The sequence below is a fragment of the Hirundo rustica genome, chromosome 6 (assembly GCF_015227805.2).
Source record: "Hirundo rustica isolate bHirRus1 chromosome 6, bHirRus1.pri.v3, whole genome shotgun sequence".
Classification (NCBI taxonomy): Eukaryota; Metazoa; Chordata; class Aves; order Passeriformes; family Hirundinidae; genus Hirundo; species Hirundo rustica.
This window is the reverse complement of record NC_053455.1, coordinates 30,595,094-30,622,970: the sequence shown is the minus strand read 5'-3', so window position 1 is coordinate 30,622,970 and position 27,877 is coordinate 30,595,094. Positions and strand designations below refer to the sequence as shown.

Genomic DNA, 27,877 nt, shown 5'->3' with positions numbered 1-27,877 from the left:
CAAAGATCTCAAGATACAACAGCAACTTCACTCCAGGAACACTGCATTTCAAAAGAACAGGAGGGAACGGGCAGTACCTTGAAAAGTCCATCACAGTAATACCCCTTCCAACACTGACTGACTTGGTACTGTTGACTAGACAAAGGCAACAACCAAAAAGCAAAGAGTAAATAAAGGAGGAGGTGATTTTCAGTCCTCATTTTCAATAAGTAAGTGCTCAAAGCTTTCTATGCTCTTAAATAGTCAGCTAGTTCTTTGCTCCATGCAAAGCTCCTCAGTTCACCTTTAAAAGAAAGAGATGACTTAAGAGTCCAGCATTCCAAAAGCAAATCTCTGCTTCCCACACAATAGGCAATAATTCAGCACAGCTATGCTGCCACCAGTAATGCTTCTCATCTTCCCAGTGCACCTTTTCTGTCACTCTCTGGCAGGGGGAAATGGGTGGTTTGATGCTCCCTGCTATGTTAAGTTTCAGGGTGGGAAAGATAGGAAATAGGTGACTTTACAAACACTGCCAGCAAATCACAGGCGCCAGGCTCAGAGATGACTGGTGGTCTCCTTCATAACTCCATGGCTTTGCTAATTAGATGCTTTAAATACTAGAGTGTTAGAGGGAGACACATTAAGCTACCCAGAGCATGGTCAGTGTTAGAAGGACTCTGTAATTTTTTTTGTTGTTGCTGCTGTTGCTGGTATTTATTTGCGTGTTTGGGTTTCCCCTTGCAATGGTTCCCACATGAAACAAGATTGAATGAATCAAGTCAAAAGATTACAATTTTTATTTATTTACTTTTAACTGTCACTTCTGCAAACCTAGCCTAGGATCTGAGAGTCAGACACGACCTTGTTTGCCTTCCCTGATAATAAAGACCCTGTATTATAGAGGAAATTATAGAGGAAAGCCTGGTGCTGACAGACAAGCCAGAAGATATCCCAGTCTGTTTTTCCATAGCTATCCTGTTTGTGGAGGACCAGAAATAGTTTACCCATGCTGCCTGCACAAACAGAAGCAATTCACACAGAGAAGACCAGGCCTTGGAAAACATTAAAGCTGAGAAGTTGGTAAAAGAAGGGAAGAGATGCTATTTTTTAAGCCTGGTATCCATTATGCCGCCTGCGTCCCTGTGTGCAGCACAGCTCAGGAAGCGCACCATAGCGTGCAGTCAACATTGTGCCAACAGCTCTGCTGTAGGCACGGAGCCCATGTCCAGTGGGAAAAGCCCACTGCCACAGCACGAGTGCAGCCACCAAGCCAGGAGGCGCCAGTGTACTGCTCCCCACCACTTTCCCAGCACCTCATGGGGAAGGGGCCGATCTCAGGGACCATCCCTTCTCCACCAGGCTGGAGCAGGGAACCTCTCTACCACAAGGGAACTCAAACCAAACCTTTCAGGGTCTTTCCCAAGGCTTCAAGTTGCCACCATTCAGCCCAATGCCAAGTGATAGTTTTCTCTTACCACTGAAAGACGCTAAGCTGTGAGCTAATTTGCAGTTCAAGGAACACACTTGAAAAACGTATTAGATCCTCAGAAGGAAGAGATACTCAGTCCAGTAGGGGCTGAAGATGTGCTGTCTGACATGAATTTAGTTCTGCATGCCCCTGACTGCAGCCCATAACACTGCATATATGTAAGGACTTGACCCTACACAGAGCTCTGCTGAAGGCAGCGTCCTGCCATACCAGCACCCAGCGCAGAACAGATGCCTTTGGCTTTATCCCTACCGATGGGTCTTCTGAGACAGTTCCAGTCTTCCTCAAAATCACTCTGATCCTTCTTACGTGGCCCCTCTTAGGGCACAGATGCTCAGTCCTAGGCTTCCCTGGAACAGAGCAGTGCAGGAAGCAATGACCAGGGACAAGAGATTTCCCATGATATTGCAGCACTAGAAAAGGTAATGGCTGCTAGATTACCCCAATCTCCCATGTGGGGAAACTGAGGCACGGAGCAGTAATGCAGCTTCCCCACACCAAATCAGAGGCAGGTCCAGGAGACCACAGTTTCCCCCATCTTATGTTACACAGCAATGGTTGAAAAGGGGAATCAGCCAGACAGACTGAAAGTAGCCACAGGCATTTTAGAAACAAACTGGAACAGACTTTCCTGCTTGCAGCTGCCTTAGATGCCCTACAAGTGCTCCCAGCTCACCAAGTCTGGCCAGTCAAACCACCACTGCAGTCTTTAGGTTAAATTGCAAACCTTGGTCTTGGGCTGGGCTAGATGCCCTTCATGTACCCTTTTACCATTTTGCTGCAAGGACTTGCTAGTAAGTGAGCAGAGATGCTTCCTCAACTACTCTCCTTAGAGCTGCATCATATAAGACTATTAAACATGGCCAGAATGAGAAAGGATGCTCAGCTGCATCACCACTAGGAAAAAGTCCCAACAGAAATGATGTCTAATCTAATCCTAGTCTACTCAGTTATTGTTGCATTTTATGAAGCCATAATAAAGATGATTTCTTTTTGGCAGCAAGGGGTGGGCATTGGGAGTGCAGTGCAACAGACCTGGGTCAGCCTGAAATCCAAAATCCAAAATCCAAGCTGTGCTGGTACTGGCTGCTCCACAGCCAGCAGCGTCACGGAGCTCCACTGCTTCTAGAGCTTGGGGATGCTACTGGGTGCCCCAGTATAATGGCACAGTCCCAGACAACAGTTCCAAGTGGTCTTTGATGGTTTCTTTGAGAAATCAGGACCTACCACAGCCTGTATTCTATCCCCATCTTCTGTGTTTGGCACGAGGAGGTACACGTGCTTCCAACATCATGTAAGAAAAGTATAATCTAGCAACACTGGGAAAGCCTCATCTGCCTGGGGATGCTCTGGAAAATTAAGCTGAATTAATTAGGAGTGGGAAGTTAAGGCATTAGAAGGCCCTGTGTTGATGCTCATGCTCTGAAGTAACATGACCTCAGTTCAGTTTAACTTAATCTTCCGGTAAAAGCAATTAAGCTAGAGTAAGGTCCTGGGAATGAGCTCACACACACAAGGAGTTAACAGACTTTAACTAATGTCTGCAGACAAAGCCTCAGTAGAGGAACTAGAATTTGTTCAGCCTGGTTTTGAGAGACTTGAGTCTGACTGTGCTCACGGTCTAGGCATCAACCTAGACACCAGAGCCATCTCACTGCGGTTTCATTCCTTTACAAAATTTTCCACTGTTTTTGGTCATATCACCACCTCTACAGAGCCACCACACGCTTCCTGAAGAGCAGCATCACGATTGCCTGCGCTCTACCACTCCAAATACACAGTTGGTACCAATACAGCTAGAGGGTGTTTAAATACAGTCATGCTCTATCCCACCAGCTCTGGTCAGCACAGAATGTTTCTAAATGCCAGCCTATGCTATCATTTGAATGTTATTTTATTATTTTGTAGTGACAGGGTGAGTGCTTGTTTCTTGATTGCAACAGTAAATCAAGAGAAAGATGTCTGTACACAGCCATTTGAAAAAAAAAAAGATCCTCACTCAAAAGCATGATTTGGTTTTGCCACAGAAAATGAAGCTTGAGCCTGCAGCCTTAGCACAGCGGTGTTCTGGCACATGCAACTACATCATCCAAACTGAGGGGCAATATCAAGGAGAAGACAGTGACAGTAGAATTATTTTTTTTGTCCCATAGCATGACAGTGATGCTTTCCCAAAAGTAATTCTTACTCCTCACACACAGTGCAGACATCAACAATGCAGCCACGTCTCATTATTTAAATCCCATGAAGCCATAATCTATCAGTCAGTGCAATACTGCTCAGTACAGCACATCTCTGTGTACTACAGAACAAACTTCCCAGAGTCCCTAATGAGAAAAGAGCTTAGTACACTACTCTTACACAACACACGAGAAATTAAATATAACACCACATAATGAGAGAGCTGCTGCAGGCTTATTTAGGCCACCAAAGTTTTGCAGCTCAAATAGCTCCAAAGTTAACTGTTTCACCCTCCACAGTGAAGTGCTAATGGACAGTGAATGGCGCAAATACACAGCCATTGACTTGGAAGGGAATTTTTGCCTAAAAGGCTGCGAGCAGTGGCTTTCAGCCTGCCATTTTGATGGCAGACTGCGGACTGCTCCTGAGGGATTCACAAAAGGTTACCGGAAAAAACAAGATTGCTGTACTCTATAAGAAAGTCAGATGTCTCTAAAGGGGCTCGTATATTCCCCTAGAATATTTTGAAGGCAGCAAAAATTGAGAAAGGCTGACAACTCCTCTGTGAGGGACAAACTCCTTATTTTATTTTGCCTGGTTTACACTGGTGTAACTCTCTTAATGTGAAGGGAGTCTCTTCTGATGTACACCAGTGGCTCAGTGAAAATTAAGAGAGAATTAGGCACAGGTCAATTCAGCTGCACATGGCAGAATCGGGATAATTAATCTAGTGAGAGTACAGTGGATTGCAAAAAATCCAACAAGATGTTTCACATATAAAGCTCTGTGTGTAGAAGACACAGAGTACATTTCATTATCAGATAAACAGTTTCTAATTGTGTCATTAAATATAATTTTTTAATGACACACACTGGAGGCAGTATTAATGTTCTGCTTGGCATTACTGACTTCTAGGACTTAATAATGCAAATGGGACACTCTCTCTTAACTAGATTTTTTTTTTTTAAAACCGCCCTTCTTGAGTTTAAATGGAGATTGAGCAAGACAAAGGGTACTCCTCTCCATCCTAGGGAAGGCTTTCACACAAAAACACCTTTCACTGGACACGCTACATCCTCGGCCTGGACAACTGCACTCCAGAGATCATTGGACAGAGGTGCACCCCTGAAGATCTCCCTAGCAAGCCTCCTGCCCCAGCTCCCACTTCAGGCAGCCTGCCCAGTGTGGGTCACTGGGGCACAGCATAGCCATGCTCAGCTCCGTGCAGTTTACTACAGAACAAAAGTCATGCTAACAGTGAGAGGCAGGCTAAGGGAGAGGTAAAGCAGGGGTGGCTGCAACAATGCATAGTGTTCATGAACCTCTATAACAGAAATAAGCTGTGTCCAAAGTCTGCATTTCGTTCCAAACAAAGTTAGGATCCTTGCGTGATGCCAGAACTGCCATCAAGCATCCATCCATCCTGCTTACTTGTACAGAACATTGAAAGTCATTTATCTGGGCCCGTTTGCAATGGTCCTGTGTCAGGGTGCAGCACTCCACGGTCTGTATGGATAACTAGCAATGGCATGAGGTACCTTGGCCCTGTCCAGCACCAAGTCTAATTCAGGAATGAGCACAGGGGAAGGAGATGGTCTCTGCTCTCTATTTTGGCTCCCAGTCATCAGGAACTGGGGACCACCTGTGGCCCAGTCTGCATCCACCACAGCGTGCTGAACATGTGGGGCTCTGTGGGAGACTGCCCTTTCTAAAACCCTAAAGCTTGCTTACTGGAGACGACACCACCATCACCTAGGATGTTCCTCACCTTTTCTTATATTTGCATTACTTGCCAATCCAGACTTCTTTCTCCAAGGACATTTAAAAGCATATGAAGCAGAGGTGCACTTGGAGGTAAAACACACATGTCTTCAGAAACAGAGGGTTAGAGAAGAGGAGATAAAAGATGGATATAGAAGCATACACAGAGAAAAGGAGAGAGGAAAAAGATTGTGAAATTCCATCTGGCTTCTATCAAGAAAAATGGAGGCTTGGTCCTATTCCCAACTACACAAGCCCCAATTGTTTACTGAAGAGTCAGTATTCAAGCAATAATCACAGTCAGCCCCATTGTACAATATCCAGTTGGTCTGCATCCTCTCAGGGCATGTTTGATGAATTCCATCAATACTCCTAACCTTAGGCTGGAGTGTGGGCGGCTCTGTCACTGGATGGCACAGCTTACACAGGGACAGTGCCAAAAAGTACTAATTTCAAGACTGATCCCTTAAAGCATTGGTCTGGTAGTACAACATGCTACTATGCCATGCCAGAGCATCCCCCCTAGGAATTGCAGGCTGCAGTTAGCAGGTAACCATGCCACCTTCCCTGGGGCTGATGAAAGCACCTCAGTCCCTATTGATTGCCAATCAATAGCCACTTCCCATTTCTCCCTCGCAGTTTCTGCAGTAGCAAGTGTTAGTAATCAAGTAAGAGTGGCAAGCTGATAAGATCCTGTTATCAGTGCACCAGCAAAATGGGATTCTAGATCTAATCTCTCACATCGCATTTTCAACCCAAATCACTGAGATTTAACCCTCTCAATAACAAGCATGTAGCCACAGCTGCTTGAGAGAAAATTTCCCAATCTCCATCCAGGTCAAGAAAACCAATGGAAAAGCCAAATTCCTGCTCTGACTGAAATGCAAGAAGAGCAGGAATAATTGGAGAAAAGGCCCCTAATAGTAGGAATTACTGCATCTTGTCATGACTTCCTATTGTGCTTCCATGTCATCACAAGGAACAAAAATGCTGTGCAGCCAAAAGAATATGAACTGCCCTTTTATTCCATTTTTCACAAAGAAACACTTTTAAAAACTAAGGTTCTCAAAGAATATTTCACAGACTGCTCTTCCGGGCCTGTGAAATCTCCATACCCTTTCAGCTAGGAAAATAAAGTCCGTCCACTCCATAGGGGACTTAAATATTTCAGTTCCTACTTGCACTCCAGTCCTGGCAGACCTTGGCTAAAATCTCATGTAAATAGCCCAATTTCATGGCTATTTACTGACATGTCCTCATGGCATGCAGCCATCTAGAGACACCTGGACTGCCTGAGAAAGGAAGCTTTAAATAAGCTGTCATGACTGCATGGTTTGTGCTCTTCCAACCGATCAAGTCCAAATGACATGGAAGTAACTTGCCAACAAAACAGCAAATACCAGCAAGGAGATGGTTAATGCAACTCCCTCCAACCACTCTAACTGCAGGAGTCTTTCTATTACATTTGAGATGCTTGAGCTCAGGCCCTCAGAGGAATACTCTATTTAAAATTGAATGTTAACAGGAAAAAAAAATTCAACCAGACATCAGGGTTCAAACACAGCCAGGCTGGCTGTTGTGTACTTCACATGAAGTTCATTTTATGTGAGATATCGAGAAGATGGTGCTTCTTCCCTCCTTGTCTATAGCCCTTTTTTTGACTATTACTTCTGGAAAGCTCCTCCTGCTTTTTGTCCCTTTCTCCCAAATCTGCTACACCACCAGTGTCTGGAAAAGGAACTTGCTCTGGGGTCACCACTACTGGTCTCCAGCCAGTTTCACACAGGGTGTAGACAAGAGTAACTTATTTCTGCCCAACAATTTCAATGTGTGATAGACACTTGAAATTTAGACCTGAAGGACAAAACAACAAATCACCAGGAGAGGATGTTGCTGCATGTTCTCAGCTAGCTCCAGCAGCCAACAACGACAGTGTACAACTGGACAGATGGAAAATTAATGAGTACATAATACCTGTATCATGCCAAGGGACATTATCTAACAGTGTCCCGAAGTTTGGCAAGAAGGACACTTGCCAGACTGGGATATAAGTTCTACTGCAGAGTGGTGCTCTCCCCAGCTCTGCTACATGTCTAGTAATCAGCACCTCAGCTGGTCAGCATCTAAGAGCACTCACCTACTTCAGATGGGAGAAAAATCAAAAAATGGGCATTGGGTGGGAAATTCAAGCTCACCAGCTTTGCCTGAACATTCTCCAGACCAGGGGAGAAGGTGGGCAGCCCTGGGAGACCTTCCCTTGACATCCCAATGAGGGCCAGAGATGCTTCCATCTTTTACAGGGAATAAACCTCTGCCACTGCCTGTAAAATCCCAAGTCAGTAGCAGTGACAACTCTGGCCAATATTCAAGACAAGCCATGCTGCTGACTGATGTCCACAGGGACCACCAGAGTCTCATGGAGCTCACCCTAGGCCATTGAGACAGGAACCCCAGGGAGGCAATAACTGTGTGTGAGCCTAACTTCTGGTAGTCAGTTCCAGAAGGACTCTTAGAAATTTGTAGTCATACACCAGCATTGCGCAGTGTCCGGCACTGTGGTTTCTTCCCTGTGTTGCTGATATTGATCCTTCTTATATAATTCACTGATTGCTGGTTAATTATATGTTGCTGATAAATCAATGCACTGCTTCAATCTTGATTTGCTTTAAACTGCATGAGCCAAGCAGTTTCTCCCGGCAGCACAGCTCCTTCCCTGCAGAGCCATTCCCAGCCAGCCCCCAGCCTGCACCAGGGCAATGGCTGACCACCCCAGCCCAGGTACAAGATTTGCACTTCTCTCTCCCAGCTTCCCAAGGCCCATTGGTCCCTTTCTGTTGTACACCAAGGTCCCTTTGGCCAGCAACCCACACTCCAGCATACCAACCTTCCCCTTGGACCACAGTGCATATGGGCTCACCAGGACAGGGCTCCATGTCATCCCTGGCATGGATTAGGATGCTGAGCTCTTCAGGTCTTATGCTGGCTTCTCAAGGGTGTGATTAGGAACTAGGAACTAGCTACCCATTAAACCTCACAGCACTGACCACTACCTTTTCAGTCTGATAGACCAGACAGCCTGTTAATCCATCTTGTATCACCTATCAAGGCTGCATCTTCCTCGTCTGGCTATAATGATGCTATAGGAGAATATATCAAAAGCCAAGATAAATGTCACCCACTGCTCCCTCTATGGCCACCATCTCAGGCATCTCATCACAGAAGGCCACCAGGTCAGTCAGGCTTGATCTGCTATAGTAAACCCATGCTGACTGCTCCCAGCCACCTTCTGCTGCTAGAAAGAGCACAACCTAGCATATATCCACTCCCAGCTGGTTTTCTTTCACTGTAAAAAAGCTTTCCCTTGTACTTCTCAGTTTGGCCAAGGCTAAAAGCAATTTAAAGTTGCTAAAGTACCCAAACAGTCTCTGGTGAAAGGACTGAGTAAGGGTTGATAACACAAGATGGGCAGGTACCCACGTCACACACCCTGACATCACCTAATAAACAGGCTGGGAGACCCTGTCACCTTTTTGGATGGGACTTCAGTCTCCACAGCTCTCAGAGGTGCTCAGCAGAGTCTGGCAACAAGTTCTGATTGGGTCAGTACAGGCAGCATGAGTGGAATAAACAGTGGCATCACCTTCTATGCACAAAATGAGACGTGCATGTGAGAGGAGGGAATGGTGCGCCCAGTTGCTGCAAAGAGGCAGAAACAGATCAACAGTTCCACAGCTGCTAAGGGGTTAGCAAGAGGTTGATGCTTTAAACAGCAGGGCTCTGTTGAGATACTACATCCCTGCAGGAGCCTTGCAGCAATAGCTGACATTCAGATCCGAGCAGGCTCCTTGGAGAGGGCTCTGGGAGCCAGGGTCAGCAGCGCCACAGCACGCCACAAAGTCCACCAACCTACCACTGTTCCCAAAGAGAATCAATGTGCCCCATCTGGGCATGGCAACAGAAGCATCTCAGAGGCAACCCCAGGCAGGCCACCCCAGGGAGGCTTTGTCCCCAGTGCCTGGTGCCCATGTAGGAATGTGACTTTTGCAGCAGATCTGTGTTCCTGATGAAGAAACTAACTGGTTTCTAGTCCCTGCATCCCAGCCATGGTAACCACCCTGCTCTCCAGAGCCTGTGTTTTCAAGTGAGCACCACACAACCTCTCTGGTCACCCATCCAGCACTGAAGGATGCTCAGCACACCAGAGCTCACACCCGGTGCACTGCATGCTCCCCAAGAGCAGCACACCCCTCCTCGTGGAACAGGCACACTACTGCTGACCATGCCAGCCCCCAAACCTGCGCAGCACAGGCATCTCCCAGTCCTGATAACCCCCTGCCCTATGGTACCTCACGGGACCACTGGCTGCCAAACACAGCATGCCTATGGGCACTCACTTTTTCTCAGCAGATAAAATGATTCTGCTGCTCAGTTTGTTGAGTAATTTTGGATTCTCTCTATACAAAAGGAGAAATAAAAACACTGACTATCTTTAATTGCTATGAGAAACTGCCCAAGGTAACAAAATAATATTACCTCAATATTCCTCAGGGCCTGTCAGTGCTCTGCCTACAGGAGGTCAGATAACCTTGACTGTGCTACTGTCCCACTGCCTTGTTACAAAAAAAGCATGCAACTTCTCCTAGGGCAAAGTGAAGCATGAGCCAGCTGGTAAGAGGCATTTCCCCAGGAACAGAAAGCCAAGGTGTTACAGCACAACAAATGCACATGAGCAGTGAGCGTTACTCCAGAGCTGTGGTGAAAACACAGCCAGTGAGAGCCTGCCCCAAGTGTTTGTCTAAGTCTCCTGTTCTGGAAAAGGATGTGGTGCTCAAGAGCCACCAGTGTTCTTTCATGCCAAAACTCTTGCTTTGCTGCATGTTTGGGGTTGGGGATTGTCATTATAGATACCTAGATGCCAAGAAGAAAGAAGATAAACATGAGGATGAATGTTGTTTTTCTCTTCACTCCAAGCCATGCTCAACAGCAGCGCTGCCTGAAAAAGAACAGATGTCCTCCCAGCTTGCTGAAGCATTCACTGGCAGTAGGTAGTAAGCAGGTAGGCTCCAAAATGCTAGATTTTTTTCTGGGGTGGGGGAGTAGAGACAGCAGAAAGAGCAGAGATCAGCTCCTTCTTCCCTTGCCTCAGCAAGACTGGAATTTCCTTTCCTACCAGTCGGTGGAGAAGAAAATCGGAGATGAATTAATTTCCAAGACATTCCCACTGACCGAGAAGCCCTGGTTGAAGTACTGGCTTTGCAGAAGGAAACCCAGCCCCATATCAGAGGAGAAAACCAAGGCGCCATGGCTCTTAGCAAGGAACTCTCACTCATTTCTCATTTCATCCATGATGCTCTCTATCTGCCTTTCTCCAGATTACTTAGCAATTCACAACAGAGCTCCTCTGAGCCCTGGACACACGCCCACCATGGGCCGTGATGGCCAGTGATTCCCCGTGGAACTGTCCCCAAGGAGAGAATCACGCACACATCACAGAATCAGTTCTGTTGGAAAACACCTCTGAGATCATTGAGTCTAACCTGTGACCAAACATCACCTTGTCACGCAGACCAGAGCACTGAGCTCCACTGGCCTTTCCTTAAATATGTCCAGGGACAGTAACTACACCAGCACCTCCCTGCCCTTTCCACTACCCAACCACCATTTCTGTGAAGAATTCCTTCCTAAAAAAGACGCTGCACCCTAGTGCCACCTAAATAAAACTCAGCTCCATGTTTGGTGATTCACCTCCAAAATTCCAGTCAAGGACACACACTGGGACTCAGATCCATTGTCTTCAAGTTCAGCATGATGTTCTCCTGCTTCATAATGGGAGGAAACCACACTCATCCACTGCCTCTATCATCTCTCAAAAGTCCTTGTCTCATATTCCAGAGGTGTCCACCTCACCCAGAGCTCCAGGATCTGAGGGCAAAAAGACACTTTGAGGCTGACAGCAACTCAACAGCACCTAGAGCAACTACAATCCCATGACAGGTAGATGAATTTACACATGTGGTGGGATGAACTTTCTGTGAGAGCCATCTGAGGCTGCTGAACAACTGCAGGATTGGGGGCAGCCCAATGTTGGCAGAGCATTGTCAGTCCTCTCTGGACTATGGGAATTCTTCAATCACAAGGCAGACAATGCTGTTTCCCAGCTGATTTCTACTGTGGGTCAGGAAAATTCCTCCACAGGATTTCTTTAGGTACTCAAAAGTCACACACCAACCCCCCACCTAGCTCTCCCTCTACAGTTTTTTGCCATTTGATCGAAGCTGATGCCTCTTGTGAGAGTTAATTGGAATTACAGTAATCCACGGAAGCCCTCTACTTGGTGGTGAGAGGACTTCTAGTCTAAAACCCTTTCAGATGCTGCAATGCTGCACCAGGGGGTCTGTATTTCAACTGGCAGTACAATTGCTCCTCCTCCCAGAGCATCCCAACTTGTATTAAAATCTTACAAACTATCAGCAGAAAGGTAGGACACTGCCTATCATGGACCTCAATCCCTGCAGCACACTCTGTATCGCTGGCTATTACTACACAATAAGGGGCAAAAAGACAAGTTTAAAGGCACAAAGAAAACTTCCCAACCTTTAAAATTCCCAAGAAGCTTTAGAGAAGATGGCAAAGGTGGACGGTGAGCAGCCCTGGCTGGAGTGGCTTAAAGGTAGGAAGAGAAATGCAGGTGCAGTGATACTCACATGCTGCTAACAGGTTTATTCTGCTGGCAGGGATTCCCTTCAGAAGCATTTGGGTAAGTACTGTACACCACTGAGTTCAATCTGTGCTAAGCAGATTAGTTCCTTACCGGTGAAAGGTTCTGGGCAGCAGAGACAGTTGCTCACCATGTGATAGGAGGGGACTGTCATTATGTTTCATAGATATGATATAATTATATGCTCCCTGGAGGGTACTTCTAATTGAATTATAGGGTGTCTCACAAGTATTCTGGGCAGCAGTTCGAGGAAGCTTTCACCGCCCAAAACAAGATAGAGATACCCTTTCAATCCATTAGATGTTCTCTTTAGGGAGCAGGCCATCACCTTACACAGCAATTCACTTTAAAAAATCATCTCCCCCATCAAATTGGAAGAAAGGTACCCTTAGCAGAAGTTTGTTGATGCTGCATACGTGTTCCTCTCCTCCACAACTTCACAGTCCCAAGAAACTCCTTTGCCTGCCTGGGACAGCCCTACACCTCAAGGGAGAAATCCCTTGCCAAGGGCAGTCACCTTCCCCTCCCTGGTAACTGCTGGGCTCCATTCCCAGAGCGGAGACAGGAAATACTGAGGCATGACATGTCAGGCTACATGTACAAGGGAATTTCAGCCTCCTTCAAAAAGATCCCAAGAAGCTGTCTCCAAAGGCATTTGGCCTTGTCCCAGGCCAGGCCATTCAGGGATTCCAGTCAATACAGCACATGCTAGGAAGGGTCCTCCCTCAGCCTGCTCATCCATTTGTCCTGCCTTCAAATGCTCCAGAGCTGTGAATGACCCACCCTGGTCCCTCAGAAACAGACGAAGTGACCCCAGCACAAAAGCAGCTTTTCCCTGAGGCTGGCCATGCTTCCATTGCCTGGGCACCCAAAGCCAGTGGCCTGTTTCACCCTTGGATTTTGCTCTCCATTTTAGTCTGGACTCATTCAGTCTTTCCCTTATGAACCAGATCTTTCTAGGGGAGCTTGCAGCACCAGGCTTGCAAACCCAGCTGCTGTCTCTGCACCGTGGTACCTCACCTTCTCCAGCTCCTGGATGGCCAAAAGCACCGCACAGGAACACAGAGGGGATCTACTACTCCCCACAGAGCTCAGAGAAGACAAAACCCACCTGCCTCTTACTGATGTTCTCCCAGCATTACAGGCAGCAGATCCCTTTGCTCTTTACCCTCTCCCCTGGGCACTGTGCTCCAAGGAAGCCACTCTGCACTTCTCTCCTGCTCTGCCACTGCTGTCTACAACTTACTGTCAAGCCAGGGGAGATGTCATATCTGTTATGCTGGCTTTTTGCTGCCCCATACCATATAAAGGATGGGTTAATCAGGCCTCTGACCTTTTTTTTTTTTTTTTCCAGTACCTCAAGGGAAAGCCAGCACCATCTGCCCACCACAAAGTCTAATGACCTATTGAAGCTGCCATCAGCTCTGACTCCCACAGACCATGTCTAGCACTGCTCCACTTCTCAGGCCACAAAAAGAGCAAGAAAGACAATTATGTCAAGAATTTGCTAATCTTAGAAAATTAAAACTTTCCAATAGGACAGGCACCATGGTTGCCACTGAGCTAGTGTGCTCAGCTCCTCACGCTTTCTCAGTGCTACAGCCTCTCACACCAGCAGTAGGCAGGCTCCTCCACCCTGCCACAGCTTCCAGGTACTGGTCTGCAGGATCCAGCCAATGAAACCCTGGGATTCCAGCTACTAGGCAAGCAGTTATTGCTCATACATAGTTCATTCACTATGCTTCTTTCTGCATTATTTAGAGTTCTGCCCATCTCTGGTGGTGTCAGTTAACAAGACACATCTGGGAAAAACTGCCAATTCACTTGTTCCCTCCTCCCAGCTGCACCACAGAATGAGAAAACTACTGTGAGCTACCAAAGCCCACCACAACCCACCCCAAAAGTAACCATTTCTGATGTCTTAGAAAACAGAGCATTTGATACCTTGCAAAGTCAATGCGCTAGTCCTGGCAATATCCTTCCTCAATAGCATTGTGATCTAGTTGTCTTTACTGAGCGAAATGGAGATAGCAGTATTAAACCAAAACTCTCAAGCAGATGAGGTAAAGGAGAGACCAACCCAGGAGGGAAGACAGGTAAAGCACAGATAAGTGGAGTAAATTTCTACATTAAATATTGATAGTTTTATCACACTTTTTTCTTTAATGAATAAAAGTGAAGCAGCACAGTGCTCAGGTGGGTAATTTTCTGAGGGTAGGACACATTTGGCTTGCTTATCTCATGGTAAGAAAAACAGAAGCACAAAAGGTAATTCCTAACCCATTTCACTTTAACAACATACTTTTACACAAAGGACTAAAGAGGTGCAGCAGGAGATAAACCATCAATGACACACTCGGCCAAACAGCTGCAGCTCAGGCAGGAGCAACCACTCCTGGAAACTCTCTGGAGAGGTCTCTTTCCTCCCCAGTACCTGAAAACACCAAAGGAGATTTTCCACCATTTAACAGAAGGAGCAGAAGCACAGAGCCATGGCTTTTGTCCACATGAAGTAGAGCATCAAGTCCTGGTCTGCTTTTAACACCCAGAAGGTCTCTACATGAGAACGTGGAAGGAGAGGGGCAGGACAAGCAGAGGCTGCCAGGAATGTGCTGTTCAGAGGAGCGTTTCCAGTCACTGCAGTCTAGCTCTGGGGCTGCACCATGCTCCACATGAAGCTGCTCAGGCTTTGTGGCACCTCAGCAGATGTCTCTGCTGGCGTCCTAAGGACAGTTCCTGCAAACCCTGGCAGGAAGAACTGGTCCTATCTGACATTCAGACTTCCACCTCGCTGCTCTTCAAGCACAATCCACCCAAGGAGTCCAACCCAGGAAGCAGCCAATGCCTGCTCAACACCAGGACTGACCAGCCGAAATGTTCACAGCAATACATGCTGGCACCCAGGCAGAGACTTGAGGGGCCTCATCTGTCAACAGCCCATCTGCTAAGACAGCTGTAAATATGTACACGTCCACATTCCTCCCAGCTTTAATCTGCTGTTTTCACTGAAACTAAAGGGAGGGTGAACTTCGTCCCTGGTGCTTCAATCAGCTAGCACAGCAAATTCTTTTATCACCTTTTTTCCCTGACATGAAGTAAATAAAAACCAAACCACACTGCTAGCAACAGGTAAATCAGCTCTTATTTGAAACAGCTGCCATCTTGCCCCAGCATGAGCTGCTTCTCTTTAATCACATCAAAAACACGCCGAAGGATCTCTGGGTGGGGATACTTTAGACTCTGTTGTTCTCTTCATCTCATTTATGAAGGATAAGCCCACACTTAACACAAATTTTACTGGCACTCTGATTTGTTAGAAGTCACAGACATTTTATAATGATGCTGTAAGTAGCATTCCCACTGCTGGCTTTTAAAAAAAAAATCCCAGAATATATGATGGGATGATACATGGTCCATCAAGCTTGCCACCACATCTCTCCTTATCCCCTGAAGCTGCATCATTCAAGCTGTGCTTTCTCCTTCTTCTTTACATGGGGGAAGCAAATACAACGTGTGCCTCTAACTCTGTGTATAAAGGGCATGACTTCAAAGTTACCCATTTTGCAAAGGTGCTCCACTCTGTAAGGCACGAGTTGGTATGAGTTAAGCAGGCAAAACCACAGTAAACATGCTTCATCTTGGATCATTTCTGGTCTTTTGTTTGTTTTTAAACCCAAAACTTGGTTGTGTCATTTGTCAGCGTGAATTTCCTGGTGTTTGGCCTAAACTAGGACTGTCCTCTCCTATACATTCCAGAATGACCTTTTGAAGGGCCTTCTACTTGAAGAATCCATAAGCTTCCCAAGAGCTGCTGAAGAACTGATCTCTGCCACGTGCCTCCTTTTTGAGCTGGGGTTCCAGGCCTCCCCTATTTAACACTGTCACATAATGCCTCCTTTGATGGACAAGAAGCCACAGGTCCCTGAGACAGGATGTTGTTTGTCCTTCATGGACAGAGGGCAAGTATATCCCCTGACACTTGCCAAGAGGACTATCAGGGAAGGTAAAGGTCAGCTCAGGGCTTCTCTTCTTCCCAGTGTGGTGTCATGGTCTCACATTTCTGCAGGCTGGTTTTACAGACACTCCAGAAACAGTCCCCTGACACCTTACACTAATCCCCTGCAGGTCACATCACCTAGACCTCACAGTGGGATGGACTGTAGCAGAAAATAAAGCTTCTATGCATGTATGTAAAGGAATTCAGTTAAATTAGATACTGCTGAGATACTGCTAAGAAAACAGACAGGAGAATTTCACAGCAAAAAGCAAATACAACAGCCTTTCACCACTGGCAAAATAATGGGGTCTAGTTTGCTTAACTGGAGGGCAGCTGCTACTGTTTTCCCTTAATGTGAATTAAAATAGGGATCAAGAACTTCTAATTTAAGTGTAGAAGCTGAAAAAGAAAGCCAGAAGGTGCTTACCCACTAATAGAGACAAACTAGAGAAAAGTTTGGAGGATTCAATCCCAACAGGCTCTAATGGGAAGGAAGCATTTCCTCCTGAGAGAAGGAAAGCAACAGCCTCACACAACAAATACTCATTGCCTGGAGTCCCATTAATAAGTCTTAATTTTTTGAAGGCTGTCTTCTCAGAGCCTTAGGATCAGTGTATGGTGTATGAGAGCTACTGAACAGGATTTCAGACAAAAGTACCAAAATAATTTTGTTATTACCTTGGTCATTAATTTGAGTCATCACAGCTGATATAAATAAAGCAAAGTGTGCTGATGCAGCAGACCTCCATGTCATGTAGCCAAAAATTAATTTAGGAAAATGAACCAAAACTGCAGCTCCTGTTGTCAGCTTGGGGGATTAGTGAGATATTCCAGTTACTGCCTACACCTTTACCATCCCGATTCTCAGTGGCTGGAGAGAGGTCAGTGAATCTGCAAAAATTCAATGTGGTCCTGAGTAATGGGGAGCTATCAGCTTGATGTACACAGACCTCCTATGGATAGAGCACAGGTCAGTAATTCAGGGAGATCAGTTTTTATTCATGTCCTTGCCTTTGATCTGCTGGGTAATCCAGAAGGAAGAGAAGTCACTTTCTCTGTATTTTTTCCACATCTGCAAAAAGGAAATACTGTCTCTCAATCTCCTTTGAAAAGTGCTATGAGATCTATTGATGAAACACCAAGCAAAAGAGCTAAGTATCAATAATAGCATTGCCCTCAAAATGACACAACCATGACTATGTAGGTGATCAAATTAAAAAATTAAGTTGACAGTTTCCTCAAGTGCTGCATGGCAAAAAGGAAGGTAAATTAATGATGCTAAGTCTCAGTGTGACCTCCTTCAACCATAAAACTGCCACCCTCTTTTCTCCACTATCACCTTCACCAGATCTGCTGGAAGAAGCCAACAGACATCATGGCAGGCAAACAAGCAAGGGGTTAGGGCCCAGGGTCTCTGTCCAAGCACTGGAGGGGAAAAGGAGGGGAAAGGGATCTTCCTACCAAACAAGGGTGGCACAACACACAGAAGAGAGGGTAGCAGCACCGGCATGTGCTGTCTGCCCTAGGGCTACTGGTAGCCAGCAGCCTTAGGGCACAGCACCAACACAGTAACCTTGATCCAGACACCTACCTCTAGCCACCCCATGCACACACAGACATGCAGTTCATGAGCCCCCTGCCAGAAACTGACTGAAGACTCCACCAGGAGGATGATTTTTCACTGCACAGTGCCGTGGCAGCCCTTTGGAAGACCAGCGTTGCCAAACTAAGCACATACTGGGAGACAGCCCAAGGCTCACAGTGACTCCGTGGTGCAGACACAGCAGCCTGTGAGATTCTCTGGGGAGAAGCAGACAAGGAGAGGCAACATGCAACTTGCACAACATCCTGGCAAATCCTAAAGGGAAGGAACAGTATGTCACTGCCTGTCGAGGCAGGCTTAATACATTTGTCTCCAGCAGTCTCCGTATAAAAGGAGTAGACAGCCCTGCTGATACTAAGTGCTCTGCCTAACACACACATGGATAAGGACTTTAGGTTTCTGTGCGCTACCAAAGTTCAGCCACGCTGACTTTGTGAAGAGGCTTTGCAGCCCATTGAATTTCAGTTCAACACCACAGCATCTCTCAATAGCCAGTCCCTTCCTGAGCCACAGGCAACACTCTGTGGAGGCTCAGGGCAAATGGCAGTAATTCTAGTAGTCTGCAGGTCCTGCAAGTAATTTAGCAAGCAACAAAGGCACCTACCAAAGTAGATCTCTTGGCCTAAGCCTTAACTCAGTACAGCTGCTGCAAGTGGCAGGCCACAGCAGAACTTCATTGTCTAGCTGGCATATTAACTAGCTATTGGTAAATTGTGTATCTTTCCAAATGTTCTAAAACAAGACAGACAAATTTCCATATGCATTTAAACATTTTAAACAGAGTTTTAAGCAGAAAAAAAATTTAAATGGAGAAAATTTAAATTAAATTACTTGATAGGAGTTCTCTTTCTAATGTAAAAAGAAAATCCTTTAAAACTCAATTCATTTTTTGCTTCTGGCTCTTAATAATTTCTTTATTGCTTAGACATGATAAAGCAGCAGGGCCAATCATTCTTCTACATTTTCATACCTTCAAGAACCTAACATTTATTTCCATACAAAATCATTTAAAAGAAAAGTATTGTCATCTTGCCAAAAAAAACCCCGAAAACAAACAAACAAACAAAAAGCCCACAAACGAACAAAAAACCCCACAAAAACAAAACAAACAAACAAAAAAACCCAACAACAAACCCTTTTGATTTGATTGATCCTTTTAGTCATCAAGAGAGCTAGGATTCCACTTCAGCTGCTTAGGTTATATCTGGCCCTCACTGGGGCAGGAGTCCAGAAATAACAAATGTACTGAAAAGGAGGCAGCATAATAAAATATTTGAGACTTGATCAATTCCCTCCTCAACAGGTGACAGCATTCAAGATTATATGGCTTGCTTCACAGCTATCCAACACTCAAACACACCCATACATAACACACATACACAGCTGGCATAGGACCATATTTCAGTAATAATGGCATTGTTTCAACCCCCCTCATCTCAGCCTGCTTTCTCTGGTACTCCCACCCAAAAGTGAGTAAGGAAACTTTGACTGTGTTAGTCTAGAAAGAATCACAGAGGCAACAAGCAAGACCCGCTGGCAGGACCCATTTCCCTCTTGCTCTGTAAAGCTCACATCAACTCAGCTTTTTTTTGGTCCCATATATTTTAGGGAAAGCCTCTCAAAAACAACCCCTGAGACAGTTTATTTTATCTTGTTATATCTAAGTGAAGACCTGTTCTCCATTTAGTTTCCAGGGAAAGTGCTTATCCTTGGCCCTCGGGATATGGTAGGCAGCAACGCCTCTCCTATAGTTTGATTTCAGGGATGCTGTGTAATCCAGTGCCCCTCAGATTAATTTAGCCATTGCTACACTTCAGGAGGCCACTGCTTACAGATTGCCTGCTGCTGCACAATGCAAGAGTTTTTCAGTTCATGTGATGGAAGACAAGCTGAACTGAATCTTTTCTCTCCTTCAGTTTACACAGATCAGTGCTTCTCAGTGGCTGCAGTTCTGCAGATCCTTGGCATACATGCATAGCCATGGCAAAGCTCAGAACTGCCTTGCATATTTGCAAGATGCTGTTAAATAATTCCTCTCCTCTATGAGTCAAAAAGTCTTATCAAAGTGACTCTTCTCAGTGAGAAGACTGAGAAGGTTAAGGCAGTGAGGTGGGCACACTGGTGTAGGAGTTTGACACCAGCACAGAAACTAGAGCCAAAGTCCCACTTTTCCTAGGCAAGGATCTAAACAGTAGGCTGAAGTGGGGAGTACATTAATTTCTCACTGCTTTCTGACTCCCTTCGTACTGCCGACTGATCATTTTAGTCTCTTTGTTGTCCCCTCTATTCTGTACTGGGCTTGGAGTTGGTTCCCCCTTCAGTGCACAGGGGATGTCAGTACTTTGTGGTGGATCTCCCTCAGTGGCAAGGCATCTAAGAGGCAGAGACTCAAATATTCAGCCAGCTAATGCTCTGGCTATTTGGTGACCCAATGTCTTCAGACAGCCTTGCACCAAGCAATTCTGTGACTCACACACTGCCCTCTGGGTCAGCAAAATGGTACCAAGCACCCTATCCACCCATCTTCCCAAACTGAGCTGAGCCACCTACTACTGCTTCCAGGTTTTGACAGCTGCTACAACCTGCACCTCAGAGAAGAGCTAGCAAAATGCAGCAACTGACCTGTGTTCACTGAATTTAAAGGTCAGAGACTGATTACTGAAAATTACCTTCATTTTTCCAAGACTAAAATTCCATTCCTGCAATTCCTGTAGGTGTGAATAAAGGAATGAATAGGGAGTGAATAAAGATAGTGCTGGCTGATATCATCTCCCTCCTTGTTAGGCTTATTAGTTTGACTAAATGATGTGTTGAGCCACTACACTAATTCTAGCTTCAAAAGAAATTAAAATCTGCTTGCTACATGATCTCCATGGCCACTGTGGCTAGTGGGCTTTGTTCCCAGCAGGCTTCTGATGCAGAAGTGAAAGTCTCATTAATACATCAGGTGTGGTCACCATTTGAAATACACTACAAATGTCTTGTCTGTTCTAGGCCATTGCTGGGTCAAAAACTACAGCTTTAAGCAACCTATAAATACTTGTTTCCTGGACTGCCTTTATTTTTTTTTTTTTTAATTAGAGTCTGTGCCACAAGGATTCACTTGGTTTAACCCAAGTGAAACAACTATATAGGTGTGCTCTGACCTTCTATCACACTTTTCAAAGACAAAAAGAAGTCTTCCATTAGCCAGCACATGAGAGAAAGGGAGTATAGCTCAGAGTACTCTCTGGATCCCCAAATCCGCTGGCCTTTTATTGATGGGTCTTCTTTAAGAAAGGAAAGTCTCTTGGCTTCAAGACCTGGTTGAAGCAAAGTAGTACCCATTGTATTTTAGGTAGCCTGCTCACAGGAGACTGTAGCCACAAACCTAACATCCTTCTTCACCTTCTCCACAGAAATCAGCTTGCAGCTCAGTTAAGGAGACTGACCTGAATGGCCCATCTTCCCAAAAAAGGCCAGATCAGGACAGCTGATCCCCTTCCAGCTCTGACAGTGGCTGAAGCCAGCCAACAGGAGCTTCTCTTCCTTTACGAGGAAGAGCACATCCTTATAATCAAGCATCAAGACTGTGGATATTAGCTGGATTAAATGGTTTAGTGGGCTAAGACAGAAGGTCCTATCAAATTAGGACATCCCTCCTTCACAGAATTTAATATATTAACATCCTTCTGGGCACAGTATTGTGAGGCTTAGTACAAATATTTCCTTTCTCTGATGTCAGACGCAAGCCTGCACAATTCTTCCTGTGATAGGTCAAGTGATTAGGTTTTAGCAAAAGGAACTAGGCTCTTTGTACTCAGGAGTTTTAGCACCAGGCTCACACCTCTGTCATTCTCCCTACTCGGCTAAGTGATTTTTCTCATTCCTCACTAACGTTAACAACAGGTAATTAGAGAAATTAGACATTATCACCTCTCTGGTCTTTATTACTTCCTAGCTTAGCATCAACTACTTAGCATGCAAAAAAAAAAAAAGCTGAACTAATGGGATGGGTGCTCTTCCCTTCTTTATTCTGTATGAAAACACTGGGTCATGGAGCCACATGGGCAGGCTGTGTGATCTGCAATGCTTTAGACCATTATTGCCATTTGCCACGGTATTTTATAAAGGGAAAATCCACAGGTAGCAAATGAACAGACGTACAGAGATCAGAGAGAAGGTGATGTAGGGAATACAGGTAGACCATAGAGTCATAAAGGCTGCAGGGATTTCAGGTCCAGCAGAATGGCTTTGCCACTGTGCCTGTGCTGTGCATTAGCTGCCACACAGACCTGCCAGTTGCACAGGCAAGCCTAGGGACATAGGTATGAAGTATTGCTCCTGTGAAAATAAAACCCCAGGACTACTGAGCAGCTCTTACATGCCTAGGAATAATTGTTATGAACCTTTAATCTAGGGATTGCAACAAAGTCCTGTGTTCCCTATGTTTGGTGTTCAGAAAGAGGCTTTCCCATATTTGCCCAGCCAAGTAAAACCTCATCTTTTTCCTACCCTCTCTCCCTTAACTCTCCATTAACCCTTAGCTCTAGTACAGGACCTCAGAGAATGATACATTTTCTTCCTATCCCCTGGCCCCCAGTATTTCTAAGCCTCAATTTGTCATTCCCAAGAGGGAAGGGACAAGAGCTTTGAGCTCTTAAATCCTGCTGTCGGCTCTTGCCTGAAAGAGGTAAGTAGGGAAACTGATGGAAAGCTGAAGAAAGGAGCCTGTCCCTTGTCAGCATTCACCTGTAATGGACTCAAAATGTGGGGTTAAATACCACAGCTAGACCCGAGAACGGAAATGAATGGGGTACTTACACAGTTTCATCATTCTTGAACTCCAACTCCCCGTAAGTGTCTTCAAAGTCTTCTCCACCTCCTTTCGCTGTCCCTTCTACTGTCCTAAATGGCACTATGACTGTACCCCGCGCGCCTGATGTCCTTAGGACTTTGACTTCCATCACACCAATGCTCTCACTGACATGTATAATGTCACACTCAAATGTGAAGATACCAGCATGGTCATCATCCAGGATAGTCACTGTGGCCACACAAGGAGAAGCCAATATGGCCTTTGGGTATGGGGAGTTACTGAGCTCTGGAGGTTCCTCACTCTCCACCACACGGAGGTTACTGAGCCGCACAAAGAAATGCTCATCTTCCTCAAATATGTCATCATCAATAATTCCCACCGAGAATTCCTTCTGGGTTTCCCCAGATTTCAAGACAACTGTCCCCTCTGTGAACTCATAGTCAGCACCAGCATTGGCAGAGCCATCCTCTGTTTTATAGTCCACATAGATGGTCTTGGACATGTCCCCTCCTTTCCGCACCACTGTCAGGAGAACGGCACCACAGTTCTCAAGACATTGGTAGGAGCATGGGTCAAAATAAATTTTGGAGATGAATTCCTCAGGTTCCTCTGGCCGTACCTCATGCAAGCTAGTGGTTCTCTTGGCTTGCTCAGCTGCATGCTTCTTCAGAATATTGCCAGCTCCCGTCATCATTCTGGTTGCTTGAATGCGATAAAAGGCTCTGCTCTTCTGCTGATGAGACAAGGCATAGTAGTTGGCCATCTCCACCAGCTGGTCCAAGTCCTTTTCTGGGTGCTTTTGCTTCAGGTCCTTTAGGATCCGGATCATCTCTTTGCGAGATTCATCTACCTCCTTCCCCTCCGCAGTCACTAAGTTCCCATCTAGAAAGTGAGAGTTCATCATTTTGCCATCCATCTCAATTCCCTTAGGGTGATCACCTTCTGATTCTATGATAATGCCCCTGTGCTTATCAGTACGGTACTTTTTGTGCATATACTTATAGAAAAGCAGACGTCTGTCTGCTATCCAAGCCAGGACAACACAAAGTGGAAAAAAGAAAAGCGTAAGCAGGCCTTCCCAAACCTGAACCACACCTGGAGAGAAGACAGCAAGGATCATGTACAACCAGATGTAAGCAAAGATGCTCCATGCAGCTGTGACAAAGAAAACCCTCAGGTGTTTTATCTTCCTGGTTTCCCCATCAGGGATCACATAGACACAGATGGCAATGATGATAAACATATTGAAAGCAGCGCTGCCAACAATTGTAGATGGCCCCAGGTCTCCAGCTATGAATCCATGCCCACACACTTCTATCAGAGACAAGAGGATCTCAGGAGCAGAGGAGCCTAGAGCCATGAGGGTCAAGTTGGAAACAGTTTCATTCCAAATACGAATGGTGGTCGTTGTGGTCTCTCCATTGGGTTTCTTAATTGTTATTTCTTTCTCCTGTGATGTAATGACCTCTATAGATGCCATGAAACGATCTGCAATGATGGAGACTCCAAGGAACATGTAGATCAGCGCTACAAAGTATACAATAACACGGGCAATTTTGTCCCCAAGAGATGGGTTTTCTGGGTACCATATCGGCAGGATAACACCCTCCTTGCAGTCAAAAGATCCTGAACACGAGCTGTTTTGTACTGTACTGGTTGAGTCTCCCGTCAGGCCAGCATTCACCTGCAAACCATGCAAAAACAGCACAAAAGTAACCAGCCCAAAATGGAGGAAGGCCGAGGTGACAGGCTGCAAGCTTAACCACGCCATACACAAGATGCAACTTCCACTCTGTAGATCCAAAAAAGCCGAGAACCTGAAACAAACAAAACAGAGAAGGGGGAGGGAAGCATGAGAGAGAAGGAAGATGCAACATTTACCCAAATGCACTTCAGTGTCTCACCACTGAAGAGTACTGGTACAGATGTATGGGTTGTCTCTCTGCCACTTTGAAGAAGGTATTTAGCAGGGACTCTAACAAACTGCAGCATTGACATGCCCTGCAGATGAAGATCAATTGCTAGAAAAGTAATACAGAAGAAAAGTGTGCATGTATACACACACACATATATATACATATATATATAAAAGAGCTCATTCATGACCTATAGCATGTGCAATAGGAGAACTGAGTGCTTGGCTGCCACTCACCTAGTGATGCCATAGTGATCCCCAGCACACAGCACTTCAACTCAGCACAAGCTGTCAAACCTAAGGACCCTCCTGCCTCAGAACCCAGGGAAAAAAACAAGTCAAGCAGTCTAGCAACACAAAAAGTACCATTTAAAGCTAGTGAGCAGTCTCCAAATTAAGTCCATTTGTAGGACGTAATTCAGTTATAAATCAAGGAGTACCTTAGTGGCCAAATCACCCCCACAAAGAGCCCCTCCTAATAGGCTGCAGAGTCTGCAGAAGGGTCCTAGGGCTCCCCCAAGATTTTGATGCACAGGGCATCCATGTTAGAAGGTAAAGATATCAACTCAAATAGGGCAGAAGACTCATGCTTCGTAAAGTGCCAAAGGCCATTTATCACTAACCTCTTCTTTGCCATCTGGACAGTCACATTTTACATCAATAATCATGTTTTTAAATGGTCACAGAAACCTACAAAAATGCCACATTTAAGAAAAGCTGTTCTCATAAAACCCAGAAGACAGAGCAAAATGCATGTATCCACCAACATTCCCTTTGCATCCCTAAAAAATTGATATATTTTCAAATATCTTCTAAAATGAAAGTAATCTCTAACCCAAAATACCATACAAAAACAATGGAGCTGATCAATGTAGCACATAGATTTGGCATATCACTGCCCAATAATACCTTCTATTACTTCCAGACAACACTGCTGTAGGGCTTGTACCACTTAAAATTGGATTCTGATCCCTTCACATTATCATGGATCACACTATTCTCCTTCCTTCATAACAGGCCTCTGGAAGAATTTGATGTCAGGCTTAACTGCCAAATCACATTTGTGAGTCCAGACACAGGCAAGTATCTCACAGGAAACATCAAACTTAATAGTGGCATTATCTACAGCACTTGGAAGGTTCAAAAGCCTTAACTCCCACTAACTTTCATTGAGGTTTGTACTGCCAAATGAGCAGGCCTGGGATTCATTTCCCCTACTGTAACTACCCAAATCTTGGGCAGCAAGTCAAACAAAGTCTCCCAGGTTCCCTTTGTAGTCAGAGGAAAGAGACACTCATTTCCAGGGAATGATCCTTCCTGTCCCACCCCATGCTGACACAAAAGACCTACATCTCCAGACGGGATTATGTCCCTTCACACCTCTCTCTGCTGTCTCAAGAGAGTGCCCAGTCAGGCAGTTTAGAGCAAGATGCCTGAACTTCAGATGACAGCAGTTCAAAGAGATGAACTGGCTCCTGAACACTTGAGGAGATCCACCTCCCTCTCTGAACTGTAAATATTCCAGACAACATTATTGTGTTATCAGCAGTAATAAATGCATCTCAAATGGCTATTTTATCATCATGTTGTGTCGCTTGCCTATTTCCAAAAGCGGGTGCAATCTTCCCAATATCAACAAAAAACATTTTCAACTTCCAGATAAAAATCTATAAAGACAGCAAAACAGGAAGGAAAGCGTGAACACAGACTGCAAATGAACAAAACTGTTCCTGACAAAGCACAGCAGAGGGGAGAGAATGGATTATGCGGTATCAGGATCACAAATCCATATCTGACACCCTTGATATTAAAAACAATACAGTTCTTCATGATGCGTGGACTAATTCAGAAGAGTGAGATTCTCCCACTTTCGCCTACATACCTTCCAATGCCTCCTTATCTATCCTCCTGTCTCCCCAAGCCCTGGTGCCTGATCGAGCTCCCAGAGATAAGAGGGACTTCAGTCACAGTGAGGACTGTTAGCCCCAGCCTTGAAATCTCACTAAAACACCCCACTGCCTGGACAGCTCAGGGTCACAGGGAGGACTGAACTGCCCAGGAAATACAACTCAGATTCAGTTTGATGCTCTCATTTTGTCCTCCTTCCCTCTCTGCACAGTATTTGTTTGCTTAGATTTCTGGCTGCAGGGTGTTGGGAAACCCCCGAGAAAGAGCCAGTGAACATGTGCAGGGGGACTATGAGCTGCAAGCCCAAGATCTCTGGGCTGCAAGGTAGATGTGTGCACACGACAGCAAAATGAAACATTCATTCCAGGCGCCTCTGATTCAAGGTGCACACAGAGACCAGCTGCACGAGCACAGCAGCTCCAAAAACACCCCAGGCACATCAGATCATCCTTTCCCATACTGCAGCTGCTGGCAGGTATCCACCAACCTCTTGACACTTTCAGCTCCCAGCTCCTGCTTAACAGTACCACATCCAGTAGGCGCTGTGTCTTCCCAGATCAGCCATGTAGAAGAAATGGCTGACAGAAAGACAGGAGTAATTTCAAAAACATATACGTGACTCAAGCACCTAAATTGGGTTTCAAAAATTATTTAGGAGTCTGAGTATCACTCAAATTCAGAGCCTTGTCTAGGAATAGTGCAATGACTAAATGCCCTCTGAAATAAATCACTGCTACCACCAACCTCCTTCTCTGTGGGACAAACAACCTCTGTAATTAACACTGTCTACCTTCTCTAATGCCACGATGATTTCTATTGCTAAGCATTCTTCGACACACTCCAGGACCTTGCCAGTTCTGCTTAAATTTTTAATTTGATTTTAAGCAGAGGGTGATTTTACTATTATTTATCAAACTAATAGCATGTTATCTTAAAAACAATCTCTACCAGGGTAGCCTCTGTTTATGTGTTAGGATCTCCAAACTCAGGCTATATGTTGCAGACTAAAATCTCAGAAACTGGGAACATTTTTTCTTCACTGATTTTCATTTGCTTTGACAACAAGTGGAGGCCACAATCATTTTTCTAAAATTAAACAATAATAACCCGATCCTGCAATTCTTTGTCACAGATAAAACTTCCCAGTGGGATCAACAGGAACTTTGCTCACAGCCATGCTGTCTAATAAGATCTTAATATATGTTCATTAACTTGAAAAACAATAACCTAACCAATCTGAAAACCACAGTGAATCATTCTTACAGTCATCCCCCTATTGAGAACTGCTGCAAAAATGCTTCAGAAGAGAATAAAAGCATTAAACTTTAAAACCGAACTTAAGAAAACATTGAAGTAATGGTTTGACACTCAGGTAACAGAGGACAGAAGAGTTAAAGCCCACTCTCTAGCTCCAGGTCAACAAGGTTGCTTACAAAAGGTGCAAGTTCTCCCTCAGATATAGCTACTAAACTCAGTCCAAAAACCAGTGGAGGAGAAAAAAACAGTCCTGCCCAGAGTGCAGCAG

At 45.3% G+C, this 27,877-nt stretch overlaps 1 protein-coding gene across 5 annotated transcripts in view; it reads right to left on the bottom strand.

The window, feature by feature from the left end:
• Positions 1–27,877, bottom strand: part of SLC8A3 (solute carrier family 8 member A3) — a 115,683-nt gene that overhangs the window by 71,060 nt on the left and 16,746 nt on the right. For all 5 annotated transcript variants that reach the window (XM_040068384.2, XM_040068386.2, XM_040068385.2 and 2 more), the window contains one exon: positions 22,535–24,346. In XM_040068384.2, coding sequence (XP_039924318.1) covers positions 22,535–24,300 — 1,766 coding nt within the window. In that variant the 5' untranslated portion in view covers positions 24,301–24,346. The remainder of the gene's footprint in view (positions 1–22,534; positions 24,347–27,877) is intronic.